At 36.9% G+C, this 26,442-nt stretch overlaps 2 protein-coding genes across 4 annotated transcripts in view; one reads left to right on the top strand and one right to left on the bottom strand.

The window, feature by feature from the left end:
- Window positions 1–26,442, top strand: part of LOC126977510 (uncharacterized) — a 210,417-nt gene that overhangs the window by 62,321 nt on the left and 121,654 nt on the right. The gene's annotated exons all lie outside the window — the stretch shown is intronic.
- On the bottom strand, window positions 62–26,442 carry LOC126977497 (carboxypeptidase B-like). Of its 3 annotated transcripts, XM_050826341.1 has the most exons (9): window positions 26,201–26,442; window positions 25,691–25,845; window positions 24,717–24,877; window positions 24,122–24,247; window positions 23,033–23,129; window positions 21,936–22,082; window positions 20,600–20,878; window positions 18,607–18,720; window positions 17,299–17,328 (listed from the first exon to the last, which is right to left on the bottom strand). In XM_050826341.1, the coding sequence occupies exons 1-7, from the start codon at window positions 26,427–26,429 to the stop codon at window positions 20,609–20,611; spliced, it is 1,185 nt and encodes a 394-aa protein (XP_050682298.1). In that variant the 5' UTR covers window positions 26,430–26,442; the 3' UTR covers window positions 17,299–17,328; window positions 18,607–18,720; window positions 20,600–20,608. The 3 variants fall into 3 exon arrangements, with proteins under 3 accessions (XP_050682299.1, XP_050682298.1, XP_050682300.1); XM_050826342.1 differs by lacking the exons at window positions 20,600–20,878; window positions 21,936–22,082; window positions 23,033–23,129; ... (2 more) ...; window positions 25,691–25,845; window positions 26,201–26,442 and adding exons at window positions 62–473; window positions 3,622–3,768; window positions 6,712–6,817; ... (1 more) ...; window positions 9,882–10,042; window positions 10,953–11,089 and having other exon boundaries at window positions 17,143–17,328; window positions 18,607–18,802; XM_050826343.1 differs by lacking the exon at window positions 24,122–24,247.

Raw genomic sequence — 26,442 nt, 5'->3', positions numbered from 1 at the left:
CATCCATATTATTCGCGACCGCAGCGCTGCAATACATTGCCTTTGTAATTACATAACAAAATGGATTCAAACATTTATTAAAAGCTCCTACATGGATAAATAAGTTACAATATAAAACTGACATTGTACATTTTCATTTTATAAACTGAGTAATTGCTTTTATTTTCATCATAATATATCACAGTGTAGTTTCAAAAAGATTCCGTTATTATTTATTTTGATTGTGTTCCACGGCATCTGCTGTCAACAAAGTCCAAAAGGCTCAGTACTCCGTTCATAGTTTCTCGTGCTGTAGGAACAATTTCTTCACTGGGAAGCAGAAATCTGTGCTTCTTCCCTCGAAGTTCAATCATGTAGCTGAATGGTACGTTCGCCACACCATAACTCCAATCTATGCTGGTTCCAGCTGCATAGTACATGAGGTCTTTTGTGCTACCCACTTTGTATGTATGACCACTTTCTTGAAAGATCGCCTGTAAATTAGGAAATGGAAGCAGATATTAGAAGTTTCATTTCAGAAGAACATTGGGTCGCTACACACAGACATACTGCTAGGATGGTGGTAAGACTTCGGATTGAGGCACGGGGTGACACAGAAAGCTTTAATACACAAGAGAACTTTCTACCTAGTGTTATACTAACAGTCCTTAATACTGCATTTACGCGATAATTAAAAAAAAAAACAAACAAATTTTTAGAAATGAATTGCAAACATGAATTTTACATATTGAACGCTGAGAGACATCACAAGGCTTTGTTCATTGGACAGCCATTAAAAAAAGATATAATAAAACAATAAGTTTATTAAATAAGGGGTTAAATCATAATTGATAACAGTGAATCTGTTTCAGAATTCGGCGAGTCATCATCTCTATGAAGATACCTCGTGTGAACAAAACTTTAGGGAATTAACACTCATGAAAACCTACTAACATTTGGATAAAACAATAAGGCTATTGCAAAACGCATAATGCAAATAAATCATTTCAACTGGTCATTATCGTACTTCATCAAATAATTCAATAGCCAAATAAAAACAAATGAAAAACATTATTAGTATGGTATAAATTCATTGTCTTCTACGAAATAAATGATGGAGCTTTGGTCTACTTTTTTTTCAAAATAAAATGTTTGGAACCGTTGAAAGCGTTGACTATGTGAAATGGCTCAATCATTGATTCGACAACAAAATTATCTGGGTAGGAACTCAACTACTTGAGAACATATTTCGTGGTGATTGTGTTAGAATATGCTAGCCATAAATTTTGATTTTTCAATGTGGGGCTGTTTACGACTTTTCAATCAAAGTCAGTCACAGTAACAATAGATTCGCTTTCCTTTTCCATCTTGCTGTATCTCCGTTACAGATATATATATATATATCTCATCTCTCTCTATCGCATGCTTCGTTTGCCTATACGCTAGTATATTGTCCGTCTATGAAGTGATCAGAAGCCCCTCCTAGCACTGCCTTCTTTCTTGGTTCGATAACAATCCATGTTCTTCAATGAAACTAATAATGCCCTCGACAAAATATGCTTTAATAAATTTATAAAATGGCTCTTTTAGTGTACAAGACACTGCATTCCCTCAGGATTGCTTCCAATTATAGTCCTCTTTTTGGATTGAGTACTTTTTCAGTATATTTTTAAGAAAAAAGCCTTATAGAAGAGTCTTTCAATGTAGATAGTCTTAGATCCTCGCATAGTGTTGTTAGTCTTGGTTTTGGCCCAGTATTAAGATTATATAAATGGGATGGTATATCAGATATGAGCTCGACCAGACGATGACCATTCCAAGTTTGAATAAGATTCAGGGCGATATGTATTGAAGTAGCTTAATTGTGACGAATAGGTGGAACTGTAGGGTTTTTATTTGATTCGGTATGAGATGAACTCGCTGATATACCTCAAGGGTGCCGGGCCCACCGCATGGCAAAACAAGCAACACCGAACATTGCACGATACTTGTGACTCGAGTATATGTATATGGGGCTCTATTACGATGTACATCAGCACTTAAAGACACTGCGCTGTGGTTTGAAAGAGGATGTTGTGACAAGGACTGAAAAAGGAATGCTGAAATGGTTTGGACACGTGAAGCGAATGAGTGAAGAAAGAATGACGCATCAAATATATAAGGCAAGTGTGTGTGCGCAAGTCGGTCGCGGGAGACCTCGTACAACATTCGTCGAACAAATTGGGGAAGTTTTGAGAAAAGGAGAGGTCCGAAGCACCCGCAACCGGCGAGCATGTATGAAAAGAGTAATGAATGTAGAGGAAGTGCGTGAGTTTTGTTAGGATAGAAGCAAATGGCATTCTATTGTCTCTGCCTAACCCGACGGGAACAAGGCGTGAGTGTGTGTATGTATGTATGTAAAGACACTGCTCGTGTTACTCTTCTATGTGTTAGCGCAGTTTTAGATGTTAGTTTAGTGATAAATGCAGATCTTGATACGCCAAGGTCCAAAAGAAGGTTGTAGTGAGATTTTACTGATATACCTCTCGCATACACTTTAATGACAGACAACTGAGCAACGTAACCATTACTACATCTGCCTTTACCTTTATTGTATCTTAATTTTAATCATCGACCTTTATGTGGCTTGTATGAAACAACTTACGGCCGTTTTTAATAACCTGTCTATCCTTAGTTTAACTTACTAGAGGTAGACAAATCTATCCCTTTACGCTTACTTACATTTCAATAACCTATTGACAGTAAGCATTGGACTGATTGCTGCAGAAGAGGGCTATTCGCGCTATTTATAATAACCTAGGTCCTAGGGAATCATTGAGAGCAAAATTCAAAGAAATTAACATCTTGACTGTTGCTTCTCAATATATTCTTGATAATGTAATGTATGTTCATAGGCTCATAAGTGAATTTGCCAGAAACTGTCATAACCATAACGTTAACACCAGGAACAGACATAAACTGATGATGCCTACTACTCGGCTATGTCGAGTTAGTAAGTCTTTTGTGGGGCGATGTATATGCTTTTACAACAAGATCCCAGAAAATGTTCAAAACAAAGGTGTTACGTTATTCAAAAGAATTGTTAAAAAACCTTTGTGTGGTAAAGGTTACTATAACATAAATGACTTTCTTAATGATACCACAGATTCGGAATGGAGCGACCGCCCTCAGGCTATTAAATAATAAGTTTAATTGTACAATGTTACTTTGTAAATGTTACTTTAATTGTAAAACATATTTTTGATGAAAAAAAAAGCCCGCTGAGTTTGTTGCGCCCATTCTTCTCAGGCCTGAGGCATTCACTTTAGAATGGGTGGTAGTTTTTTTGACTTTCAATAAGTGATTTCACATCCTATTTTGAATAAAAATATTTGAATTTGAATTTGAAAATTTGAACTATAACTATATTGGACATAACTATGGATAGATAAGATCTTGTCATTAAACGGTGACAGCAATGTATCCGCAAGTTAAACTAAGAATAGATAGGTTATTGAAAACGGCCGTTAACCTTTAAAGTCAAACGTCTCTAAATATTTCCACGCATCCTGTCTTTCGCTATTTGGAGACATTTTGGGCCAGCAAATAAATTTAATTTAAAGCGTAATGTTTAGTAAAATATGACTATAAAATAATATTTACTTTAGCCATTGCAGTTCCGCCTTCTAAAAGCTCCACATAATCGGGGCATGCGTCACTTGTGTAGCCCCACGGAAAAATTATTACCTCTCCGTAGCTATGAAACGACAGGAATACCTTGAAATCTACTCCAGATTTCAATATAACTTTCTGTAAATGAAGTTACGGTAAAATGATTAGATAATACTTGATAAATATAAATGACACATTATTATTTTTTTTTTAATACGACAGTAAATTATAATAGAGTGAATCTTAACAGCCGAAATTTATGTTCGTTACCTCATAACTTTCGACTGGGTGAACCGATTTTGATAATTATTATTTTTTTGTTTATTTGAAAGCTGGTGCTTCCCGTGTGGTCCCATTGTTATTTGGTCCAGATCTGACAATGGCATCCATGAGAAAACCATAAAAGTCTTAAATTTGCTATACATACGAATAGCAAAGTTGATGATAAATTTACGAATATCTCAATACCGCGCCAACCGATTTGGATGATTCTTTTTTTATTAGAAAGGATATACTTCGAAGATAGTTTGCTAAGGGTTTGGTGAGGTTTTGATTACATAATCCATGATTAAATTGTTAGTTAGTGTACTTCAAATTCACTATAAATCATAAAATAAAAAAAAATAGAAATAAACACGAAATAGTTTTCACAGAAACGCGCGTAGATGATAATTGCATATTGATAATTATAAAAAAATAAAATAAAAAAAATTTAATTAATCGATATTTTATTTTGATTGTTTCTTTACACGAAAAATATATAAAAATTGAGAGTAACAAACTCAGAAAAAGCACCCCAAAAACTTTTTGTTCAAATTTTAATATATTTAATTTTAAATTTTAATAATTCGAACCTTATGTCCTCACACATTGTAAAAATAAAGAAACCATCGTAAAGCAAACCTAATTATTTAGAAGTAGGTTATATCACAAACTACATACAGTGCTCTGTGAACGGCTGGATCACTTGGCGTTGCGTAGAGACGTCGCTTCATTGTATGTCTTCTACCGCATTTATCACGGGGAGTGTTCCGAAGAGCTGTTTAACCTGATTCCTGCCGCTGAATTTCACCTTCGCACGACACGCCACAAGTTAGATATCATCCTCACCATCTGGATGTGTGGCGGTCCTCCACAGTGCGGTTTTCAAGGAGCTTTCTTCCACGTACTACAAAGCTGTGGAATGAGCTTCCTTGTGCGGTGTTTCCGGGACGATACGACATGGGTACCTTCAAAAAAGCGCGTACACCTTCCTTAAAGGCCGGCAACGCTCCTGTGATTCCTCTGGTGTTGCAAGAGATTGTGGGCGGCGGTGATCACTTAACAACAGGTGACCCGTACGCTCGTTTGTCCTCCTATTCCATAAAAAAAAAAAAAAAAAACTAAAGATCACTGGCACACAATATATATAACTCATTACCACGGAGCCCCCGGTTCGATTCTCGCCCGCCACGTACCAATGAGTCCTAGGATTTCGTATTTATTTGTACGTTTATTAAACACTTTTTAAGGTCACGTTCTTGTGATTCCTCTGGTGTTACAAAAGAGTGTGAGCCTCGGTGATCACATACCATCAGAAGACCCGAACGTATCATATTTTTTTCCTCCTTTTCCATAAATAAACATAGCCTACTCTTACTGGAAGGAGTTTTATGAGATCTCATAATATTTTTCGCATTTTCTTGGAGCGGCGGAAGTTACCGAATGCCAACTGACCATTCAGCCGCTATCTCTCTATTTATCGATTTTTCATACACCAACGCAACGATTAGGTTTTGACCATGACGTTGAAAATAGACAAACAGATCGGATTGTCCCCTTAAGGCCTGAATTGACTCTGGATACCGACAATTCACTCTCGTTATAACTGTTAAAATAGAATAGAAGTTCCATAAAAAAGGAAAGGACGATTTCTTAAATCGGCTTGTTGTTGTAGTTTTTAGTTTTTTACAAATCACATATTGTAACTGAAAAATTATAAGCTGACCTCGGATTATTTAGTTTGAAACTAAACGTTCTGTTAATATTACTCTAAGTAACTTAAGGGAATCACAAAATAAGGTTATCCTTCAAATTCCTTTCATGAGATCAGACCTTTCTGCTTCTCTCTTTCCCTTATTTTAGCAAAACTTCTCTATATTTGGTGCAATGAAAATTTGGTAATTATATTGTTCGATTGTAAGCTCACCTCGAGTTTCATTTAATATTAAAGATAAGCCAATTTAAATTGATTTTTTTCAGAATTGTGTCTGTCTGTGTTAGCGTCTGTGTGCACTTAAAAATGTATCAATCAATAATCTTTTATCTTTTAGCGAAGGTATGCAGAGTTATATTTTAACATCAAAAGTAATTGTAAACAGGTTGCATATCTTACTTGTACGACTTAAGTTTTGCTATTCAAAAAAGTGTAAAGGACACTTAAATCTTCTATATTATTAGTCAAACGATGATATAAAGTAGAAATATATCGTTATTTTTGGAATTGCAGACCAAATATCGCACGTGTTAAATTGCATTTACTACAAGTTATAATCTGACCGATAAACTAGTTCAATCGATTTGAATAGAGATAATTATTAACCTCGACTGAATAGACATATATCAGAAACAAAATAATGACAATTGTACACATCGGTGACATTTTTCTGGTGACAAGCAGTAGTGTGTAAGCTTTTTGAAGTAAAACTTCTATTCGCATATTTGGCTTGGGGAGTGAGCTGGTGCCTGGTGAATGCGTTACGTGTTACGAACGTTACGCGAACGATGAGATCTTGATTATTTCGTAATTTCGTTTCGTTCTTGAAAAATATCATAAAATCATGTTTTATTTTACTTCAGTCATGGTCTAAAGTACATTCGTGTTTGCATTTCGGTTTGAATTGAGCGCTGTAGCAACATCTTATGTCTCACAGTGACAGCGCACATTCGATACCACTCAAAATTTTGAGTTCTTCGAAAAATCATGAGTGGCACTACATTGTAATGGGTGTGTCGTACCACTAAATCATAGGTCGTACCATAAATCCTGCTGGTCCGTCACAATTTTTCATAAAAAATGTAAATAAAAAAAATATAACGAACCTTTAAGGCGAGTGTTTCTGGCTCAGAAAAAGCCTTTGGGCCTCTGAAAAATATACTTCCGGGATCGTCCGACGAGCCTTCTTCGCCCTTTTCACCCCATCCATAGCTGTAAAAGATTTATTAGTATTTGAGGGTTAATGTTGATGAGTTCTACTGAGATAATTGTATGTATATTCAAACTAACTGTAAAGCACCTGGATTTATACTGACCAATTTTTTAAAGAAGATTATGTAAACATTTCGTACTTGATAGATTTTTTGTCAATCTTTATATAATTTAAAAATACGAGACAACGAGCTCTTAACGTTTTGGTGTTGGGGAACGCGCGGCACCTGCCACTCTGTATACCTATATAATATATGTAAAAGGGGTTGGTAATATGAACGCACATAATAAAACTATTACATCTGTATTTTAAAGTTTCCACACTTAGAATTACAATATACACTTATTATTAAAAATTAAAAGACAATTAGGGCAGCGTTACCCCTCAGAATTCACAATAAGTAATGTTCCTTGGAAATAAGCGCTCTGGCTTATATAGGGCACGACCGTCTACCGTAATGATGCTACCAACTGTTAGTTGGCACTACTGTAGTGCCAACTAACTTACACGAATCAAATTAACCGAAGATCTGAATATAATGCTATTGTAGTTATTTCTAATTATAGTGATAATTATATAAAATAACATTACTAACACAGTAATAAATAGTTAAATAAATGTTATAATTAATTGGGATGTCTTATGGCAGTTCATGACGGTGTTAGCGCTTTTTAACACATCAAGTAATTAATATTATAATATTGCTGAAATATACATATCGTGTAACGGTCCTAAATCTGACGTTCTCGTGTAACGCTTGAAAAATCTGACGCTAACCACGAGTTGGAGACAGCCGGCGCGGTCAGTAGCCCAAACGTTCGTATAAAGGTTCGCTTCAATAAATGACATAAGATGTAAGCTCTCACCTGAAGTTCCTGTTCAGATCAACACCAACACATTCTCCATAGCGTGATCTATTTTTCCTCCACATGCGGTCTGTTGTGTGAGTGTATTCGTAGCCGTCAGGATTCAGCACAGGCACTATATACCTAATTGAAAGACTAACTGTCATAATGTTTGAGCACTTGAGTCAAGTTATGAAACATTTTAATTATACCGTCAGTAATCAAATGTTTACTGTTATGCCTTTGAATTTAACTAAACGAGAAAATGAGATTGATTACTGGAGCCATTTAAAATGTTTTATTAAACTGTCACCTTCTTATTAAAGGAACTTTCTGACACGTATATGTGGGCAAAAGTGATCACTTAACATCAGGTGACCTTAACGTTCATTTGCCTTCAACAGAATACAATCATTTCTAATATGTCATTTCAAAAGTTGCTTTTTCTAAACTCGTTTTCGATAGATGAGGCTATATTATGAATGCGAGTCCCGTGAGAGAGTAAATAATAAGAACAATTTATTTCAGAAAAAATTCCATAATAATTGTAAGTAAAATGTCCTTAATAAATTATGTTAGTATAATTATAACTAAACAGGCACATGAAGCCGCATAAATGCCTTTATTACATTTAATCGACGCAACGTAATGACTAACAATGGTTTGCAGAATGATGTTAGGGCTACCCCGCAACCTCTTCAGCAATGATGCGGTTCTTTTGCGTTGGATGGCATGGAAGCCGTCCACCCTCGCATCCGCGAACATTGCCGAAGCACTGCAAAAGCGGGGTAGCACCAACACTAACTTGAAACCATTGTTGTAGTGAACGCGCAAGTTACTAAGCGTTCTTTGAGTATATCTGACCCACAGGCTGCTCGTATCGAAGGTTTGACAATATGCTTTCAAAAGCGTTACCTTTACCTCACTGCTACATTGAGCAAACCTGCGTATATATTAGTCCTCACCGCTAGTGCCTTGCGTAGCGTCTATATCTGGTGTACTTAAAATGGTGAACTTTCTTAAGTTTAACACCATTCAGGGAGCCTACTCCTAAAATCGATATTCGCTAAATCGTGGCAATAGTCGTGTCGAATCCTACTCTTAGTTACATCGTAATCAATGTCGAAACGATGATTCAACAAACGAAACATTATTCGATATTATCGGTCCTCACCCCCTACTCTTAGTTGAAAATGTCAGAGACGAATATTCGAATTTCACAAATAATCAAACGTCACTTTTACGATAATCTCAACGACACCTTCTAGGCTGTCGATGCTATTATCGTTTCAATTTGTATAGATATATTTACCATACAATATACATACTTAATAAATATTATTGAAATAATTATATGTGATTTACTATTCAACAAGATTTTTTTACTACTAAGTCATTTAAGTCATTTTGTTGATCGTTTATGCGTAGAAATAATGCAAATGGCCGCCTGAGAAAAAGGACGTCGACGAGAAGGGTTGAGTTACTTTTTTTATACATTTTATTATCCGCAAGTCTTGTATTATTTATGCAATTTTAAATGGTTATATTATATTTATTACATATTTTTTTAACATTTACATTATGTGTTAATGATACCAAATTGGTGGTGCAGAGTCTAGCATGGTCCTTAGCGCCTAAACTATGTTTTTACTTTTGACACTTAACAGCGACATAGCACAGATAATGTTTAGCTTTGAACATATTTCATTCACACTAACATCGTAAAAAAATCAAAATATTCGTCTATGGTAACGATGAACGATATGGAATTTGAACATTTGTTAGAGTAGGATAGTTGCGATATATTCGGAGTATTGTCGTATCGTTCCGAATGTATCGTTGTCGATTTTGAGAGTAGACCTTCTGCTATTGCATTTTTTACTATTACCACTATCAATTTTCAGTTTCCGTTCAACGGTTTCGTACCTTAAAAAGAAAATAGAAACCCTTACAGGATCTACTGATGTATTTGTCTGTCCGTATTTCAAGACGCCTGTTCTCAGAACGGATGGCACCAGACAAGAAGAAATTAATATAAAATATTTTCGTCTGCAATCATCAGATGTGTGTAGTATCTAAATGATATGTTTTATATGTTGCGTATTACGGTAATCGCTCTAACGAGTCGCATGAAACAAGGGAGTTTTTGGAGGCTCATCTAGCAACATGTGGAAAAGACATAGAACATAACAAAATAACTCCGTTTAATAGTACGTACCAGTCCTTATTGGTGACGCTGGCAGGTTGATCGTTGAATGTCCTCACAATCCTGTCTGCGATGAAGGTGACCACAGAAATGCTCACCCACTCTCGAGGATGGATAGCACCGTCCATCCAGACACCGGTATTGTTGGGGTTGCCATTGGATATCTTCAGCAACTAGTGAGTGATAATATTCAAATTATAATAATAAACGTCAGGTTTATATTAAGTATACTGCTGAGGTTCTGATTTTAAATATGATATGATTTTTAACAATATTATTTCAAATATATATAAAACAATAATAATACAAATATTATCATATATTTGTAACCAATGTAAGTTATTCCAAGTAGCATACTTTTTCGGATGCAATCCCCAGTACCAGCTTTATGAAAGAAATGTCTATCATAAATAATCTCTATTACACGAGGTTTCTATTGAAATGTTTCCTTCACTATTACAATTTATGAGTAGATTATGAACGGCCAAAGTTCAGGTAAAATTTGTGCAAAAAACCAGATATTTGGAGGGTTATAGTGATTTTTTTTTTAAATTTGTATCACCTGCTTCGATAGGTTTTGATTTCTTGTATTGAGTACTAACTTGTTGAGTTCATTAATAATATTTATGGTAAAAAATAAGATTTTTAAAATATTTTGTATGCTGTCCGTACAAAACATGTTGTAAAACACATAAATTACTACCCTAGGCGAATAAAGAAAAAAATGTGGGGCAAAACAAGAATAAAATAATAAATTATTAATTATTCTTATTTTCGAGACGAAACAGGAATAAAATCTGGGTAGAAAATAGATTTTTTTGTGTGGGGCGAAACTTCGCGGGGCGAAACAGGAACAAATCAAACCTAGACACAATACACAAGATAATTATCAGTATTTCTTTTAAACATAGATGCGTTAAAACGTCATAGCATCTTACGAGCGTTTATATGAAAAATATGACGGGTTGGCCGCTGTTAAGGGTCACTAAGTTGTATCGATTCGGACATACAACAGCCTGTAGATGATTCCACAATGTGTTTGTTTATTGTACTATAATTTTCCATAAAAATAAAATCGTTTACCTTTATATCTCTTCCTTCAGCCGATTGACCAATGCTTATCACCGCACACAAAAATGGAAATTCCTTTTGCAGATTCTCCATGAATTCATAAATGACATCCAAACGGTGATAGCGTTCCCAATCCATCGTCATCCGAACTACAATTGACACGATTCACTGAACTTACAAACAAAACTAGACACAATGTTCTACGCCGATCACTTAATTCAAAATGATCAATCTATCGCCTAGGTAAGCATTTAAAGTATTGATAATGTATTCTAATTATGATAGCGCTGAATTATGTTGTAATATATTAATTAAGTTAGTCATTAGCAGATTTGCATCGCGCTCACTAGTTTCTTTACTTCAACTTCCGAACCGATACGATATAGAGAGCTTCAAGAAAAGAGCATACTCCCACAATTAAGGCGAAGAGTAAGCAGAAAACACGCAAACATGGTGTTTTTAGACAAGTTTTGTGGTGAAAGTATAGCATTTCAAGCTATGAACACTACTTAATCCTGTTACATATATCCTTATTTGTAGGTTGCTAATGCTTGCTGTTGGTTATAGTTAACACTGCCGAGCCTTTTTGAACTACCACTTTTCTTTGAAGTTAAACAAGTTTTTTGGCAAGTCGTGACGCATTTTTTTGGTACTTCTCTCAGAAATGTTATTCTTATAGCTTGTACTTTTTTGTGTAGGTTCATTTATTCAGATAAGTAGTGAATAACGAGGATTGTAAGCATATAAACTGTTTTCCACGCATGAATTTTGAAAATATTGGCTTTGTTACATAGATAGCGGGCCGGCATCCGTGAACTCATATCGTTCAAGGTCGCTGGCATTTAGTGTCGCCTTAAGGCCGGCAACGTATCTCTTGACACATGTTGTTGCGGATAGTAATATTATCTATTATATATATACAAACATAAATATCATAAACAATGAGTTCTTATCCGCATATAAGAACTCATTGTTATATGGTTGGCCGACAAGTTAAAGATAGAACATTCTTTGATAATATTATAATAATATAAATATTGACGCGGATAATAATAATAATAATATTGACACAATTTTTATACAAATTATCTTGCCCCAAGTTAAGCATATATAGCCTGTCTTACAAGACAACGATATATTTAATACAATATACTTACTTAAACATACATAAATTTATATAAACATACATATAAACATACATAAATACATTAAAACATCCATGACTCGGAAACAAACACCCATATTCATCATATAAATGCTTGCACCTACCGGGATTCGAACCCGAGACCTCTAGCTTAGTAGATAGGATCGCTAACCACTCGGCTATTCGGATGAAAAGACAATTCAATAAGGGGACAGATATAGAAATGAAGTAAAGGGTGAACGGTCAGCCTTTAGTCTAATATTTAATATTTATAATTATATATTGAAATATATTGAATTGAATTTATATATTGAATAGAAAGTGAATATAGTTGTTTAATTACTTAAACCCTGCAACGATCTCGCGTGTGAGGGAGGACTCACGCGCTACAATATATATGTAAATAAAATATTGCTATAGTTATTACAATAATTAATAAAAATCTGCGCGAATTATATTATTAAATATAACTTGATTTTCTTTTTTTTTTCACTTTGTAACGTTCAATAGCTGAAATGTGTAATCTATAATGTGTGGCTTTCTATATTTAAACGATGGTTTGCCGCCTCGCTGAAATTTAATAATTACACATTTCTGCTACCGGATATATACTCAAAATACTAAACACGAGGGAACATCCGCATGGGGAAAAATATGCTAGGACCTATATTTTTTATTTTAAAATAGTTGAAACATAAGTTCCCTGTAGCATATCTTGGGCAAAATTTTTTTTTTATTTCTGCGCGTTTGTAAATTAATTACTAATTAATAATTTAATTAAATTGATGTCTGTGTTTTTAGGAACAAAAATTATGTTATTTGGAGAAATATTAACAGAGCGTTTAAGTTTACACTTAAAATCCCGAGCTTGACTTATGATTTTTTTATAGTTATGTTAATTTAGAGATAAACGGTTATAGTTATAGTTAATTTTCAGTACTCAATATCAATTCTGGTCTTAAGGCATACTTACTTACATTTGAACACATTTTTTCGATATACTATGCAGGTGTTTAATATGAAATTATTGGACACTTCTCGTTTGATTTTTAAAAAGTCATTGAAGTAATTTTACTGATCAGGTAACGTAGGTACTGTCGATATTAGTTTAAAGTTTTTTGATATCTGTAACAGTTACGGAATAATCGCCGGTCAAACATAACGATTACATCCTGTTTAAGTAAGAGAGAAAAGTTCATAGCCACAACTAAGCGGGTTGGATTAAGCATGTATTAATTCAATATTAATTAACAGGTTGAGGTTCCTAATTAAAAATCACGTTACAAATTGAACAATGACTGATTAAATTATAGCAAATAATTATAATTTACAAATAACTTTTATAGAAAACGATATTATTTAACTAATGATTCATCATAAGTGGACTATCGTGTAAGTATCAATTAACAAATAAATAAGGCCAACTACCTTATTTATTAGAAAAATATTATTTAAGTTAAATCAGGTAAGAAATGAATTTCCCAGTGGGAATAAGCCGCTGTACAGAACATCATCATCAGCCGGAAGACGTCCGCTGCTGGACAAAGGCCTCCCACAAAGATTTCCACGACGATCGGTCCTGCGCTGCCCTCATCCAACGTATTCCGGCGATCGTCGGTCCATCTTGCGGGGGGCCTACCAACACTCTTCGTTTGTGGTAGCGCTGCCGCACCCGGGGATTCTTAGCACCCCCTGCCCCGTCACTATCGTGGCCACCATGAGTGAGATGACAGGGGGGCCGGAGCCTTCATATTTTTGGGGTTTTTTTGCCATAATCGCCACTCTTGGCAGGCGGGTTGGCGATCGCAGTAAGTGCTGCTGCCCATGTCATCCTGCCCATTTGTATCCCTTAGTCGTCTCTTACGACACCCACTGGAGGAGATGGGGTGTTGCTATTATGGTGCGACACCACACACACACTGTACAGAACACAGACTTAGAATTTACTATCTAGCGTCTAGATAACCTGACAGCCGATTTGTGTGATCAATTTTGTTTTGGCTACGTGTGCGTTAGCTAATGCTTTCAAATTCAAAACGAGTGTGCGGGTCACCTAATGTTAAGTGATCACCTCCGCCCACATTTTCATGCAACATCAGAGTAACCACAAGAGCATTTACGGCATTTTTGGAAGGTATAGTGTTTTTTTTTGAAGTAACTCATTTCTTATTGTCCTGGAAACCGCACTGTGGAGGATCGCTACACATGCAGATGAAGTGGATTAGGTTTAATCAGGTTAAACGGGCCAAACGGAAAAATTCGCAAATAACCCAGGTGATGGTAATATTTAATAAATAAATTCGATGAGGTACCCATCGCTCACTCAATTCAGAGTGCTTGATAAATTGATCTCCAGCGCATTATTAACCATAGTAATGGTGTTGAATTGAGAGTTGCTTAGAAAACATAAAAAGTTGTATAAAAAGAGTACAACTTCTACGGAGACGTGCTTCAACCGATCACAGGTGTGCGCGTCCCTGAACTGAATAAAAACTACTGTTTTGGACTTAATCGCATTTTTTTTTATTGTTCGCTGTTCGCGGAAATTGTAGTACCTACACTTTTTTTTTTATTGAATAGGAGGACAAACGAGCGTACGGGTCACCTGGTGTTAAGTGATCACCGCCGCCCACATTCTCTTGCAACACCAGAGGAATCACAAGAGCGTTGCCGGCCTTTAAGAAAGGTGTATGCGCTTTTTTTGAAGGTACCCATGTCGTATTGTCCCGGAAACACCGCACAAGGAAGCTCATTCCATAGCTTTGTAGTACGAGGGAGAAAGCTCCTTGACAACCGCACTGTGGAGGACCGCCACACATCCAGATGGTGCGAAGGTGGAATTCGGCGGCAGGAATCAGGTTAAGCAGCTCTTCGGAACACTCCCCGTGATAAATGCGGTAGAAGACACACAATGATGCGACGTCTCTACGCAACGCCAAGAGATCCAGCCATTCACAGAGCACTGAGTCCCCGAAAATTCGAGCTGCTCTACGTTGCAAGCGGTCAAATGGATCGAGCAGATACTGGGGTGCGCCAGACCAGAGATGACAGCAATACTCCTTGTGTGGCCGGACCTGCGCTTTGTAGAGCGCTAGAATGTGGGCCGGCTTGAAGTATTGCCGTGCTCTATTGATGACGCCCAGCTTCTTCGAAGCCAATTTGGCTTTGCCCTCCAGATGGCCACGGAATTGGCAATCGCTCGAGATTTCGAGACCCAGTATTCCGATACTAGGCGCGGCCTTAAGAGAAGTGTTCTCGAAGAGTGGTGATACGACAAATGGGGTTTTTTTAGTGGTAAACGCGCAAACTTGAGTCTTCTGGGGGTTAAATTGGACAAGGTTCAATTTACCCCATTCCGCGACCTTCTCGAGAGAGGACTCGATAGAAGACACAAGTTTCTCCCGGCACTGGTCGACGATTTCCCGAGAGAGACCTGCATGGCCCGTGTATACGGCATCACCAGTGCTGTCGTCCGCATAGCAATGTATGTTGGAGGTGTCCAACATATCATTGATATGCAGAAGAAACAGCGTAGGAGATAGCACACAGCCTTGGGGCACTCCAGCATTCACGGGCTTCGGGTTCGAGCAATATCCGTCGACAACGACCTGTATGCTACGCCCAGTGAGGAAGCTGGAGGTCCACTTGCACAAGCTCTCGGGAAGCCCAAATGATGGAAGTTTGGAGAGGACCGCCTTGTGCCATACACGATCAAAGGCCTTCGCTATTTCCAGGCTAACTGCCAGGCCTTCCCCCTTGCTTTCAATAGCCGCCGCCCATCTATGTGTTAGGTATACCAGAAGATCACCTGCCGACCAGGCAATGGTCGGACGTTCCGGAGGTGCGTCGACAAAGACCTGGTAACCATCAGGATGTGTAGTCAGCAGAAGATCTAATAAGGACGGCTATCCACATCCGGGAGCCGCGTTGGCGACTCAACCAATTGGGACAGACCATACGCCAATGCAAAATTATGCACAGATCGCCCTGCGTAGTCTGTGGTACGTGATCCAAGCCATTCGGCATTGTGCCCGTTGAAATCAACCAAGACTACGATTTCAGCGGAGGGGATCTGTGCAAGCACGTCGTCAATTGCCGCTTGAACGCAGCCCATGAGATGATCGGTTTCTGCGTTACCACTATGGGACCTGTAGACACACGCATAGATACGGACGCGGTCCTCTAAATCTACGCGGAGCCAGAGAGTAGACAGGTCCCTACCCTCAAAATTGCCGAGACGGCGACAGCAGATATCCTCCCTAACGTACACATATACCCCGGCATGAGGCAAAAAATTGTGCTCAATTTTGTACCCGGGGTACGTTAAATATGTCGTATCGCTAGGTCGAGATATCTGCGTCTCCGTAAGGAAACACAAGGCCGGCTGCACCGTCTCAAGGTGGTGGTGGACGGCGTTTAAATTGGAGTGAATTCCCCTGCATTATTGCAAAAGTCCACGTTGAGCGTGGAGCGGGGTGCCGTGGTGTTTCTGCCTCGTTTGTCCTTGGTCATGCGCGGTTCTGTGCCCACCCCAGAATACGAAGGGCAGCCCGAGCGAGAGTGCTCGGGGAGGGATTCTCCAGCTCTGCTAGAGCCGGTACCCTCCTGGGGTAATATCTCTATATGGACCGCTTTTATATTTTGTTGGGGGGAGGGGGTGGGGGTAAGGGATGGTCTCCGGTCCTTGACACTAACCTATGCGAAACATAGCGGCACTAGGCCGCTACTTCACGCCGGTATTCTGTGCGAGTGTGGTAATTAACCCGGACGAGTCTGGCCCGATTGTGCTGACGTCATAAGACGGCAGCGTGACTCTCCCACTTCTAAAAAGCCCTTAGTCGCCTCTTACGACACCCATGGGCCTGGGACTCCTCTATTCTTTTTACGCCCCGGGGAAAGTACAGGGCAAATCTGCACTCTCAAAGTTCTAGCTGCTTTACTATTGCAGTTTACACGGACGGACAGCGGAGACTTCGTAATACTCCGTTGGTTACCCTTTAGCCAAGAAGCCCTAGAGCTATGGTCATATGCTCAACAATAACTAAAATATAAGCTCACCCATAGCAGTCGTTTTCTTTGTACTAAATGAACTGCCTTGCTCCTTATCTATGAGTACTGCCACGTCTCCGACGGCGACCGCGAATGGAATCTCTCGCTCTTGCATCATGCTGGCCACCTGAGCTGCTCGAGGACCTTCCACCATAACGTCCATCGTGCTGAACTCCTCCTTCCAAATATTGATCGCTGAATTGCAAAATATATTTAAATCAAAAAACTGGTCAACTTCAGAAGAAGTACCCTTTTGCCCTCCTCTAGTCCATACGTACTAATGTAGTTACGCAACGAGTCCCGTAGAACCAACGAAGAAATCCACACAAGCTCATTCAATTCTCCCCCTTATTTTGTTAGTAGGAAAAGCTATTTTCTTTTTACTATAAGCATTATTTTGCTACACGTTTTTATTTTTTTACTCAACGGAATTGAAGCTTAGATGGATGAATAGGTATGAATTTTTATCATCAAATTTGGTATGATTTCAAGCTAGAAAACTTACAATTTATACAATTGTATACTAACTTCAAATGTCTTAATAGAAAAATATATAAAATAACTTAACCTTAAACATTATTCTTCAAAAAGAATTTTTATTCAAAATATAATATGAAATCACTTATTGAAAGTAAAAAAACTACTACCCATTCGGAAATGAATTCCTCAGACTGAGACCTTAAATTGCAAATCAAATTTATAATTTGAATAGGGTCGCTCCATTCTCAATCTGTGGTATCATTAAGAAAGTCGTTTATGTAGTAAGTTACGACTTAAACGTCTTTTACAATTGTTTTGAATTTTGAAATACATTTGTTTTTAGCTTTACTGGTATCATGTTATACAAGCATTATATATATCACCCCATAAAATACTTCGAGAAAAATTCACCTATGTACAAAATCACAAACATTATCAAGAATATATTTTTTTTTCTAAACTCTTAAAATCTTTAGGACCTAGGTTATAAATAGCGAGAATAGCCCTCTTCCATAAACAATACTCGTAGATCCTTCGAGGCAAAAGGTATACTGAATAGAAATTAGGTGGCGCAGTCAAAATACCTTAACTTATAATTTACTCAACGTAAACAGATTTTTAAATTCTTTCATTGTGAATGATAGATTTGTAGCTACTACAACAAGTATATCCATGATTTTGTTATTGAGAGAACTTATAGGTACGTCATCAATATAACTGTTATAAATACGTTATAGTCTTACCCCCTTATTCATAATAGTCTGCTAACTTAAAGCATTGCTAATTCTCACTCTGTCTTCTTCTATTGACCTAAGTCAGAATGAGAAAAAACACTCCTCAGCGGCTCTTTAAAGTTAGCGGTCCATTATGAATAAGGGGGTTAAAATCAACTTATGTTTTGGAGATAGTTTTACGAAGCATTTGTGTGAAGTAAGATTTACTATATTCTTGTAAAGTGTTAGTTTAAATTAATTTATTGTAAGTGCTACTTACCCCCGGCTGAATCTAAGGTCTTGACAAATGTTCTTTGCCCTTCATTTGTAAATCTTATTTCCCATACTTGGGTTTTATTATTTGGAGGTGCCACGATGTCTCAATTAAGATGCACTGCAGATATAAAACGGAATCCTTTTTTATTTTTTACATTTAAATTACTTGAAAATTTTGTTGAATCGTGTCTAACTCTGACGTTATAATGACATTATTGATTTTTTAGACTTAATAATGATAGAGGCGGTTAGGTCAACAGATCATAGCCTGCCCATAATGGTCGAATAAAAAAATATTACCATACCAGCATAAGCTTATGGGATTAATATTTTTAGTTGCATTGATGAAGAAATATTTCTTACCTGACTACAGAAAACGGAAGAGTGACATAATTATTCCATACTGTAAGATAATATAATAAACTTAAGCAAGTCCTTTGCTATGAAAAAATACCAATTGGGGGTTGACTTCAAAATTATTCTATTTTGCGTATACCCCTTACGTATTCCAATTTATTACGATGTTATCTTATGAGTTTTATTAAATAAAATATTGTATTTACGGGATCAGGATTATTTATGGTATCATGTGGCTATAACACCGCCACTTACTCCCATAAAATAAATATAATATCCAGTGACGATGAGATGATTAATGATGAGATAAATCGACGACGCGTTGTTGATATAATGGTAAGGGACAATAATCTACCATCAAGTCGGCCATAAAATCAGCTATTTTTCTCCACAGTTAATTTATTTTTTGGATTGGGCTGAACTTATGGTACGCGTATGTAGCCTCAAGTGGAGGTATTGGGTACAACAGTGTCGTTGCGTTTTGATTGGCCCTTCCAACTTCGTTCCCTGTGGCTCGTGAAATTAATGGATGGAAAAGATGTGTCATCTTCAATGTCAAGGTGACGAACACAATCACGGTTCCACCAATAATTAATTGTAGTGGAAAGTTATTACACTCACCACCATGTGAACGTGATGTCGTACTCGTCACTTGTATCATAATTTATGTTTCCCTGGTTGTATCGGTCCGGAAATACCATTCCGTAGGAAATACCGTAGTTGTGGAACGCAATACATCAAGAGTTGGATTTTTATGGAAATGGAGATCAAACCAGCGTACGAGTCACCTAATGTTAAGTGATCACCACCGCCCAAACTCTCTTGCAAAAATAGAGAAATGCACTTTTTTGAAGGTACCCATATCGTGTCGTCCTAGAAACTCCTCATAAGGAAGCTCCATCCCACAACTTGGTTGTACGTGGAAGAAAGTTCCTCGAAAATCGCACTATGGAGGAACACCACACATCTAGATGGTGGGGATGATATTCTCGGCAGCAGGAATCGATGCGATAGAAGATTACCAGTGAGAGGCTGCTTTGCACAGGATGCCAGCTAGATTATGGGTACCACAACGGCGCATATTTCTGCCATGAAGCAGCATTACTGTGCTTCGGTCTGAAGGGCGCCATAGCTAGTGAAATTACTGGGCAAATGAGACTTAACATCTTATGTCTCAAGGTGACGAGCGCAGTTGTTGTGCCCCTCAGGATTTTTGCGGTTTCTCAAGAATCCTTAGCGGCACTGCATTGTAATGGGCAGGGCGTATCAATTACCATCAGCCGAACGTCCTGCTCATCTCGTCCCTTATTTTCATAAAAAAATACTTTCTATGCCTGGTGGTGCTAGGTAACTATGGTGATCCAAATAATGCGTAACACGCATAAGCGCGTACACCTTCCTTAAAGGCCGGCAACGCTCTTGTGATTCCTCTGGTGTTGCAAGAGAATGTGGGCGGCGGTGATCACTTAACACCCGTACGCTCGTTTGTCCTCCTATTCCATAAAAAAAAAAAAAAAACACGACAATAAAAAAAAAAAAACACGACAATAACAAGCATTAAAAAAAAATTTTACATTTGTAGTTAAGCCAATATTTTTCGCAGGTTCACTCCGAAAATAAGAAGGAACAAAAATACTTACAGTCAAAAATTACATTTCGAAATCCGTTGATGAACTAACGTCATTTGCATCAACGAATTCCATCAGCGCTTTCACACAATTCAGAATTTCATTGCCCGTCTCTTCGATCTCTTCTTTGGGTAGTTTGAACTTGTGTTTCCTGCTCCTGAGCTCAATGAGGTAGCAGTAAGGGATTCTGGCTTCTCCGTAGCTCCAATCATTACTAGTGCCAGCAGCAGAATACATAACGTCTCTTGAGATACCAACTTTGTATATGTTCCCGTTGCACTTGTGGATAGCCTTTATGGTTTTTTTTTAAATAAAATGGGTTCAAAATTTTTCGGAAATATTAAGTATTGATTAAAACGAATGAGGTCAAACAGATTAAATTTGTAACCAAAATTTATGAAAGATGCGGAACCCGATCTGACCTCTAGAGTTCCGTCCAAACTTTAAAAATAACCAAATTGTTTAGATTTGAAATAGCGACATCTCACGTCAATTTCCTAATATGTAATTATTGGGGTTGAGCAGGTAATGGAACCAACCTGAGAGTTGTACAACAACTACCAAGACTTACGAACAATATGTCACTTGAACGGTTGGCTCAGTTGATAAGAGCGCTCGGAAGGAACCTGAGAGGTCGCGGGTTCGGTAATTTTGGTTATTGATTTAATTTGTATAATTAATCCCACAAGTGGGGGATATCACTGTAAAAATGACAAGTGTTTTGAATAAGGTCATTTGATTTATTGCTGAAGACAAGTTTTCATATTATTAATATGGAAGTAAACCTTCCATATTAATTATAATAGATAATATAGATTACAGCTGACAAAAATTGCATTCCGTTCCTTTAATTGTTCTTTCTTGTACAGTTCAGTTTATGTTGTGCCTAACGACGTTTTAGTAAGACACAACCTAAATACTGTTTTGTAATAGAAAATGATCATCTCCATTATAGACTTCGTTATTGTTAGCTCACTGACGTTGTCAAAGATAGATCACTGTTGAACATAACACGTGTCTAAGCCATGTTTAAATAATATTATTGTAGTAACACCATTTTTGTTTTTCAGCTGTCTAACTATTGTGGTTTTTGTGATACATTCTGCTGACAGATAGACGCAACGAAGGATAGCATGGGATTAGTAGTGGGCTCCCTTTGGTTACGATACGGGAGCGTCCTACAAGGCTCAAAGTCTGAGATGGGCGACCCATCTGGAATAGACACGTGGGACACCACAGTTGTTAAAACCCGCAACAAAAGTGATCCAGAGGCAGACCTTGGATTTGTTGAAAACTGTGACGAGGAAGACCTAGGTCTATACCATAACAATTACAATTTTTTTGTTACCTTAGACATTACTGTAGCACCTTCGAGAAGCCGGACGTAATCCTGGCACAGTTGGCTCTTGTATGCAAAGGGAAACAAAATGATCTGGCCGTAACTGTGCAAAGTTATGTACACCTTGAACGAAGCGCCTGAATTTAATATGAAGTCCTGAAAGTTATACTATGATCGTGTCACAATTTACTAAAATAGCAACAAATTTAAAGTCAAAAATGTAATTTATATACTCAATCTACCATATGTTCGGAAAAATGAGAGCTCGCGAGAAAAACATACAACAAACTCAACTGCCACTCTTTTAAATCAAACGAGTATTTTAAAATGGCTGTAATATATAACAAACTAGATTGTCCTGCTGTATCCAATATATGAATCACGTTCAAAGTTTAAAAGCGTTTTCAATATTATTTCATAAAATTCAATGAGAAATAATGTAAAGTATGAATATTAATAATCGTTTGATAATATTACACTAATCGAAAAATAGGTAAGCGTTGGTAAAAATAATTCATTAATAGCTTGTCTCTAAATAATACATTTAATTATTTTTCAGTTGTAAATTCACGGGACAAACACTCGCGTAGCAAATTGTTTCTTCATTGAAAATAATGCGCTCCAAAATCCACATTAAAACGGCTACCCCGTTAATTAAATGCAACGTAGTAATATAAAACCAATGCAGTGAAATTGATTTACGACTAAATCCTGTTTGCAGTTTAATCTCTGCGTCCAGTCGCGATGACACGATTTTGGTATCAACATCACATTATTGGCTAATGATACGGGATTACAATTACTACCTACACTTTATTGCTGGCGCTGGTTTGCAGTACTCTTCTGTCTTTATGTACTCCTGGTAGTTGCAATATTAATCTGCCATAAGGTTTAGGATCATTTAGTTTTAGGATCTATTAGTAAATCTACACCTTTCTCTGATGTCTGGGGTTCCCTTGATAATAGGTGATCACCACTGCTCACAATTCAATACCGTAATTGACATGCCTATTTATGTAGAGATTATTTGACTTGACTTTTATAAGCATTTTTAATTAATGAAATAATTAGGATGTGCCAGACGTGCTTGTGATATTGTCTCACACCTTCATAGCTGTTGACTCTGGTTCAGAAAATGGCGCCGGCCCACGGAAGAAGTTGTGAGTTGGAACATCAGAAGAGCCGGATTCACCCCAGCCATAACTAGAAAAATATACAATAGAAACTAAAATAAACTAGTTTTTGCTATGCGACTTTATATGTAATAGTATATTATCATTTTGTTTTAAAATTTTATTTGTGTATTAATCCTAGAAATGAGGGTTATCACTTCAAAAACTTATCAAATTGATAAACTAAAATTAATATCTACCACAGATTCAGAAAAGAAATTCATCAGACCTGAGAACAATGGGCGCATGAAATCAAGTGCATAATTGCCATTGGTTATAAAAATTATTTAGTTTAGATACCAAATCGCCTAGTACAAGGGCGTCATTCGAAATTATCTTATACAGATTATATTAAAACATTCATTCAAATTAACACCTTATTTCGTGGCAGTAGTGTTCAAAGTCTATGAACTAAAATTCTGCCTAGTTGAGTAGGCAGAGTTTTACTTCTCTAATTTGCATCTCATTCTCATTATTAATTGAAGGTCTCTCGTATAGGATCTCTTATCGTTTAAGTAAACGGATATGTTTTTAAATAATTTATTGTATGGCATATTACATAAACAGTTTGTAATTTTTTTAAGTGATATTCCTCAATTCTGGGATTCCAATTTCAAAAATGAACGAAGCGGGATTCGAAGTTATATATTTGTATATATAGAAATAATTTAATCGTAGAAGTGAGAGATATCACTTTATAAAAATTAAAAGATTTGAAAGAGCAACATCTCAATTCCATTTCCTAATAGGCAAATATTGAGGTTAAGCAGGTTATCAACTGTAAAGTAGAACCTGTAGATGAAGCCACAACCTGAGAGTTGATCAAAGCATACAAGTTTTACGGATGATGGGGTAGACGGTTAGTTTAGTTGGTAAAGCCCTCGGACGTCACCGGAGAGGCGCGGGTTCGCATACCGCATCGTCCATTGGTACAAATTAAATAAGTACATGTCCCATATATTCGAATATAAGAAATATCAGTTAATTCCAGTACTTATAGTGACAATTTGAAATGATAGTAACCTAAAGTTCCTATTAAGGTCAACACCGACACACTTGCCACCATGCCAGGCTCTGTTTTTTCTCCACATTCGCTCCACCGTGTGAGAATATTCGTAACCATCCGGATTGACAACTGGTAAAAAGTACCTACAAAATGATTTGAGTTTAGTAGATATATAACTTTGATTTCTGTAGCTATGGGAAATTTTAAATAAATACTTTAATATAATATAAAATAATTTATTCAACAATCCGACTTTTCGTTAACCATACATTTTCGATCTATTTAAACTTTCACTGCCAAACCGGACACTCCTCAAAAGCAGTACAAAGAATTTCTTCACGTAAATATACTAATCTATATAAATTCAATTAGTAACAAAATATATGGACGATGCAGGATTCGAACCCGCGCCTCTACAGTTACGGCTCCATACCATTGACGGGGCATTATCCGGAGAGACGCACGTCGAATCCCGCATCGTACATAAAGTATACTTAATCCGAGAAGTGGGGAATATCACTTTTAAATAATAAACTATACTATAAATTAATCTTAATAATATATAAATAGTAAAATGTTAAAGTGATCGAATCTAATTATTGCATCACTTACCAATCCTTGTTGCTTATACTACTCGGCAATGTAGAGAAATTCCTCACGATATGATCCGCGATATAAGTTGCAACGGCGGGTGCGATCCACTCTCGAGCGTGGATACCAGCGTCTATCCACACGCCCGAGTTGCTTGTGATACTATTTGACACCTTTAGAACCTGATTAAAACAAAAATAAAAAGATAGAATACAGGGTAATGAAAATTCTGCTCCGCGTCACAAATCTCTTTAACGAAATATTTTGGTTATAACGAAGTTTTTATTTAAATTAAAGGCTACTTTAACTTTTGCAATTCTTCGAAAATTGGAGCATGAATGTCCGTAGTCATTTATACTTCTTCAACAGTTGATAGTGGTAAGTCGATGTGTATACGGAACCTAGCCTAAAAGAATAGTTATTTTTCAATTGGTGCTGGCGCGCCTCCAGAAACATGACATCGATTCTTCACACGCCACTTAATTTACGTATTTTGTATGTGTATTAGCTTTACAAAGCATGGCTTTACTTCCTGCCGTGGATGAACTAAACCACAGCTACGCCTATTTTTATTTTTAACATGAATTTGCTCTACTAATATCCACTATCTCTTTGAAAAGACGTTACCGTAACGTAACAGCGCCTATTTGTTCCATAAAGCATTATTGTGTAAGCATTACTGAGTTTTGGTCTGAAGGGCGTCGTAGCTAGTGAATTTACTGGGCAAATGAGACTTAAAATTTCAATGTGACGAGCGCAATAGTAGTGCCACTCAGAATTTTTGAATTTTTCAAGAAGCGGCACTGTATTGTAATGGGCAGGGCGAATCAATTACTATCACCTGAACGTCCTGCTCATCCGTCAGGTATGATCATTAAAAAAAACCGTCCTTATTATGTACTGTTGGTTCTTATAAACAGGCATATGACGTCACGATTCAGTTAAAATATTTCTAAGTTCGACTATTCAGGCCGGATATTTATTGATGACATCACCTGTATGGGTCGCCCTTCTAAGGATGTTCCTATTTGTCCAACAGTACAGATCGCTGGAAAATCTTGTTCTAAATCATCCATGAAATTGTATATGACACTGAGACGATGGTAATTATCCCAGTCCATTTTTGGTATATCGCATGTTGGCTTCTCATCTGAAATAATCACTTGTTTAGTAGCCACTCCCATCTTTTTACATTTTCATGATCCTCCTTACTTATCTTATTCAAAAATTGAAAACCTTACATCTTCGGTGATTTCGCAATACTTAATATCTTAGCCTAGTCGCAATAATCTTAGTCAAGAAAAGATTTATACGGTATTTTAAATAAGACCTGTAACTATATTTTAATAAAACTCTCTCGTAATCATAGTCCATATTGTTGAAATTATTTATCTGTACAAGCCAGTTCTGATTTAAAATAAGGCGTGAATACTAAGTGTGAAGTTAAATAGTAAAATAATCAAAATACAGAAAATTTTTTGTTTGGTAAGATTATTCATACTCACTGTTTTCTTCTTCTATGGTAGTTGTGGATGGAGCTATGATTTTCCCACGTTTATTATCTTTATCATCAGCGACTTGTTTTGATGGACAATCTTCATTATTCTTGCGGTGATGATAATTTATATAAATTTGTTTTATTTCATCATTGTGATTATAGTTGCTGTATGCATTGCTATGATTACATTCAGGATAATTGTTACTATCAATGTTTGGGTTCGTTAATTGATACATCAAATTTTTGCAA

The sequence above is a fragment of the Leptidea sinapis genome, chromosome 45, assembly GCF_905404315.1.
Source record: "Leptidea sinapis chromosome 45, ilLepSina1.1, whole genome shotgun sequence".
In the NCBI taxonomy this organism is placed as follows: Eukaryota; Metazoa; Arthropoda; class Insecta; order Lepidoptera; family Pieridae; genus Leptidea; species Leptidea sinapis.
This window is presented reverse-complemented; position numbering and strand designations above follow the sequence as displayed.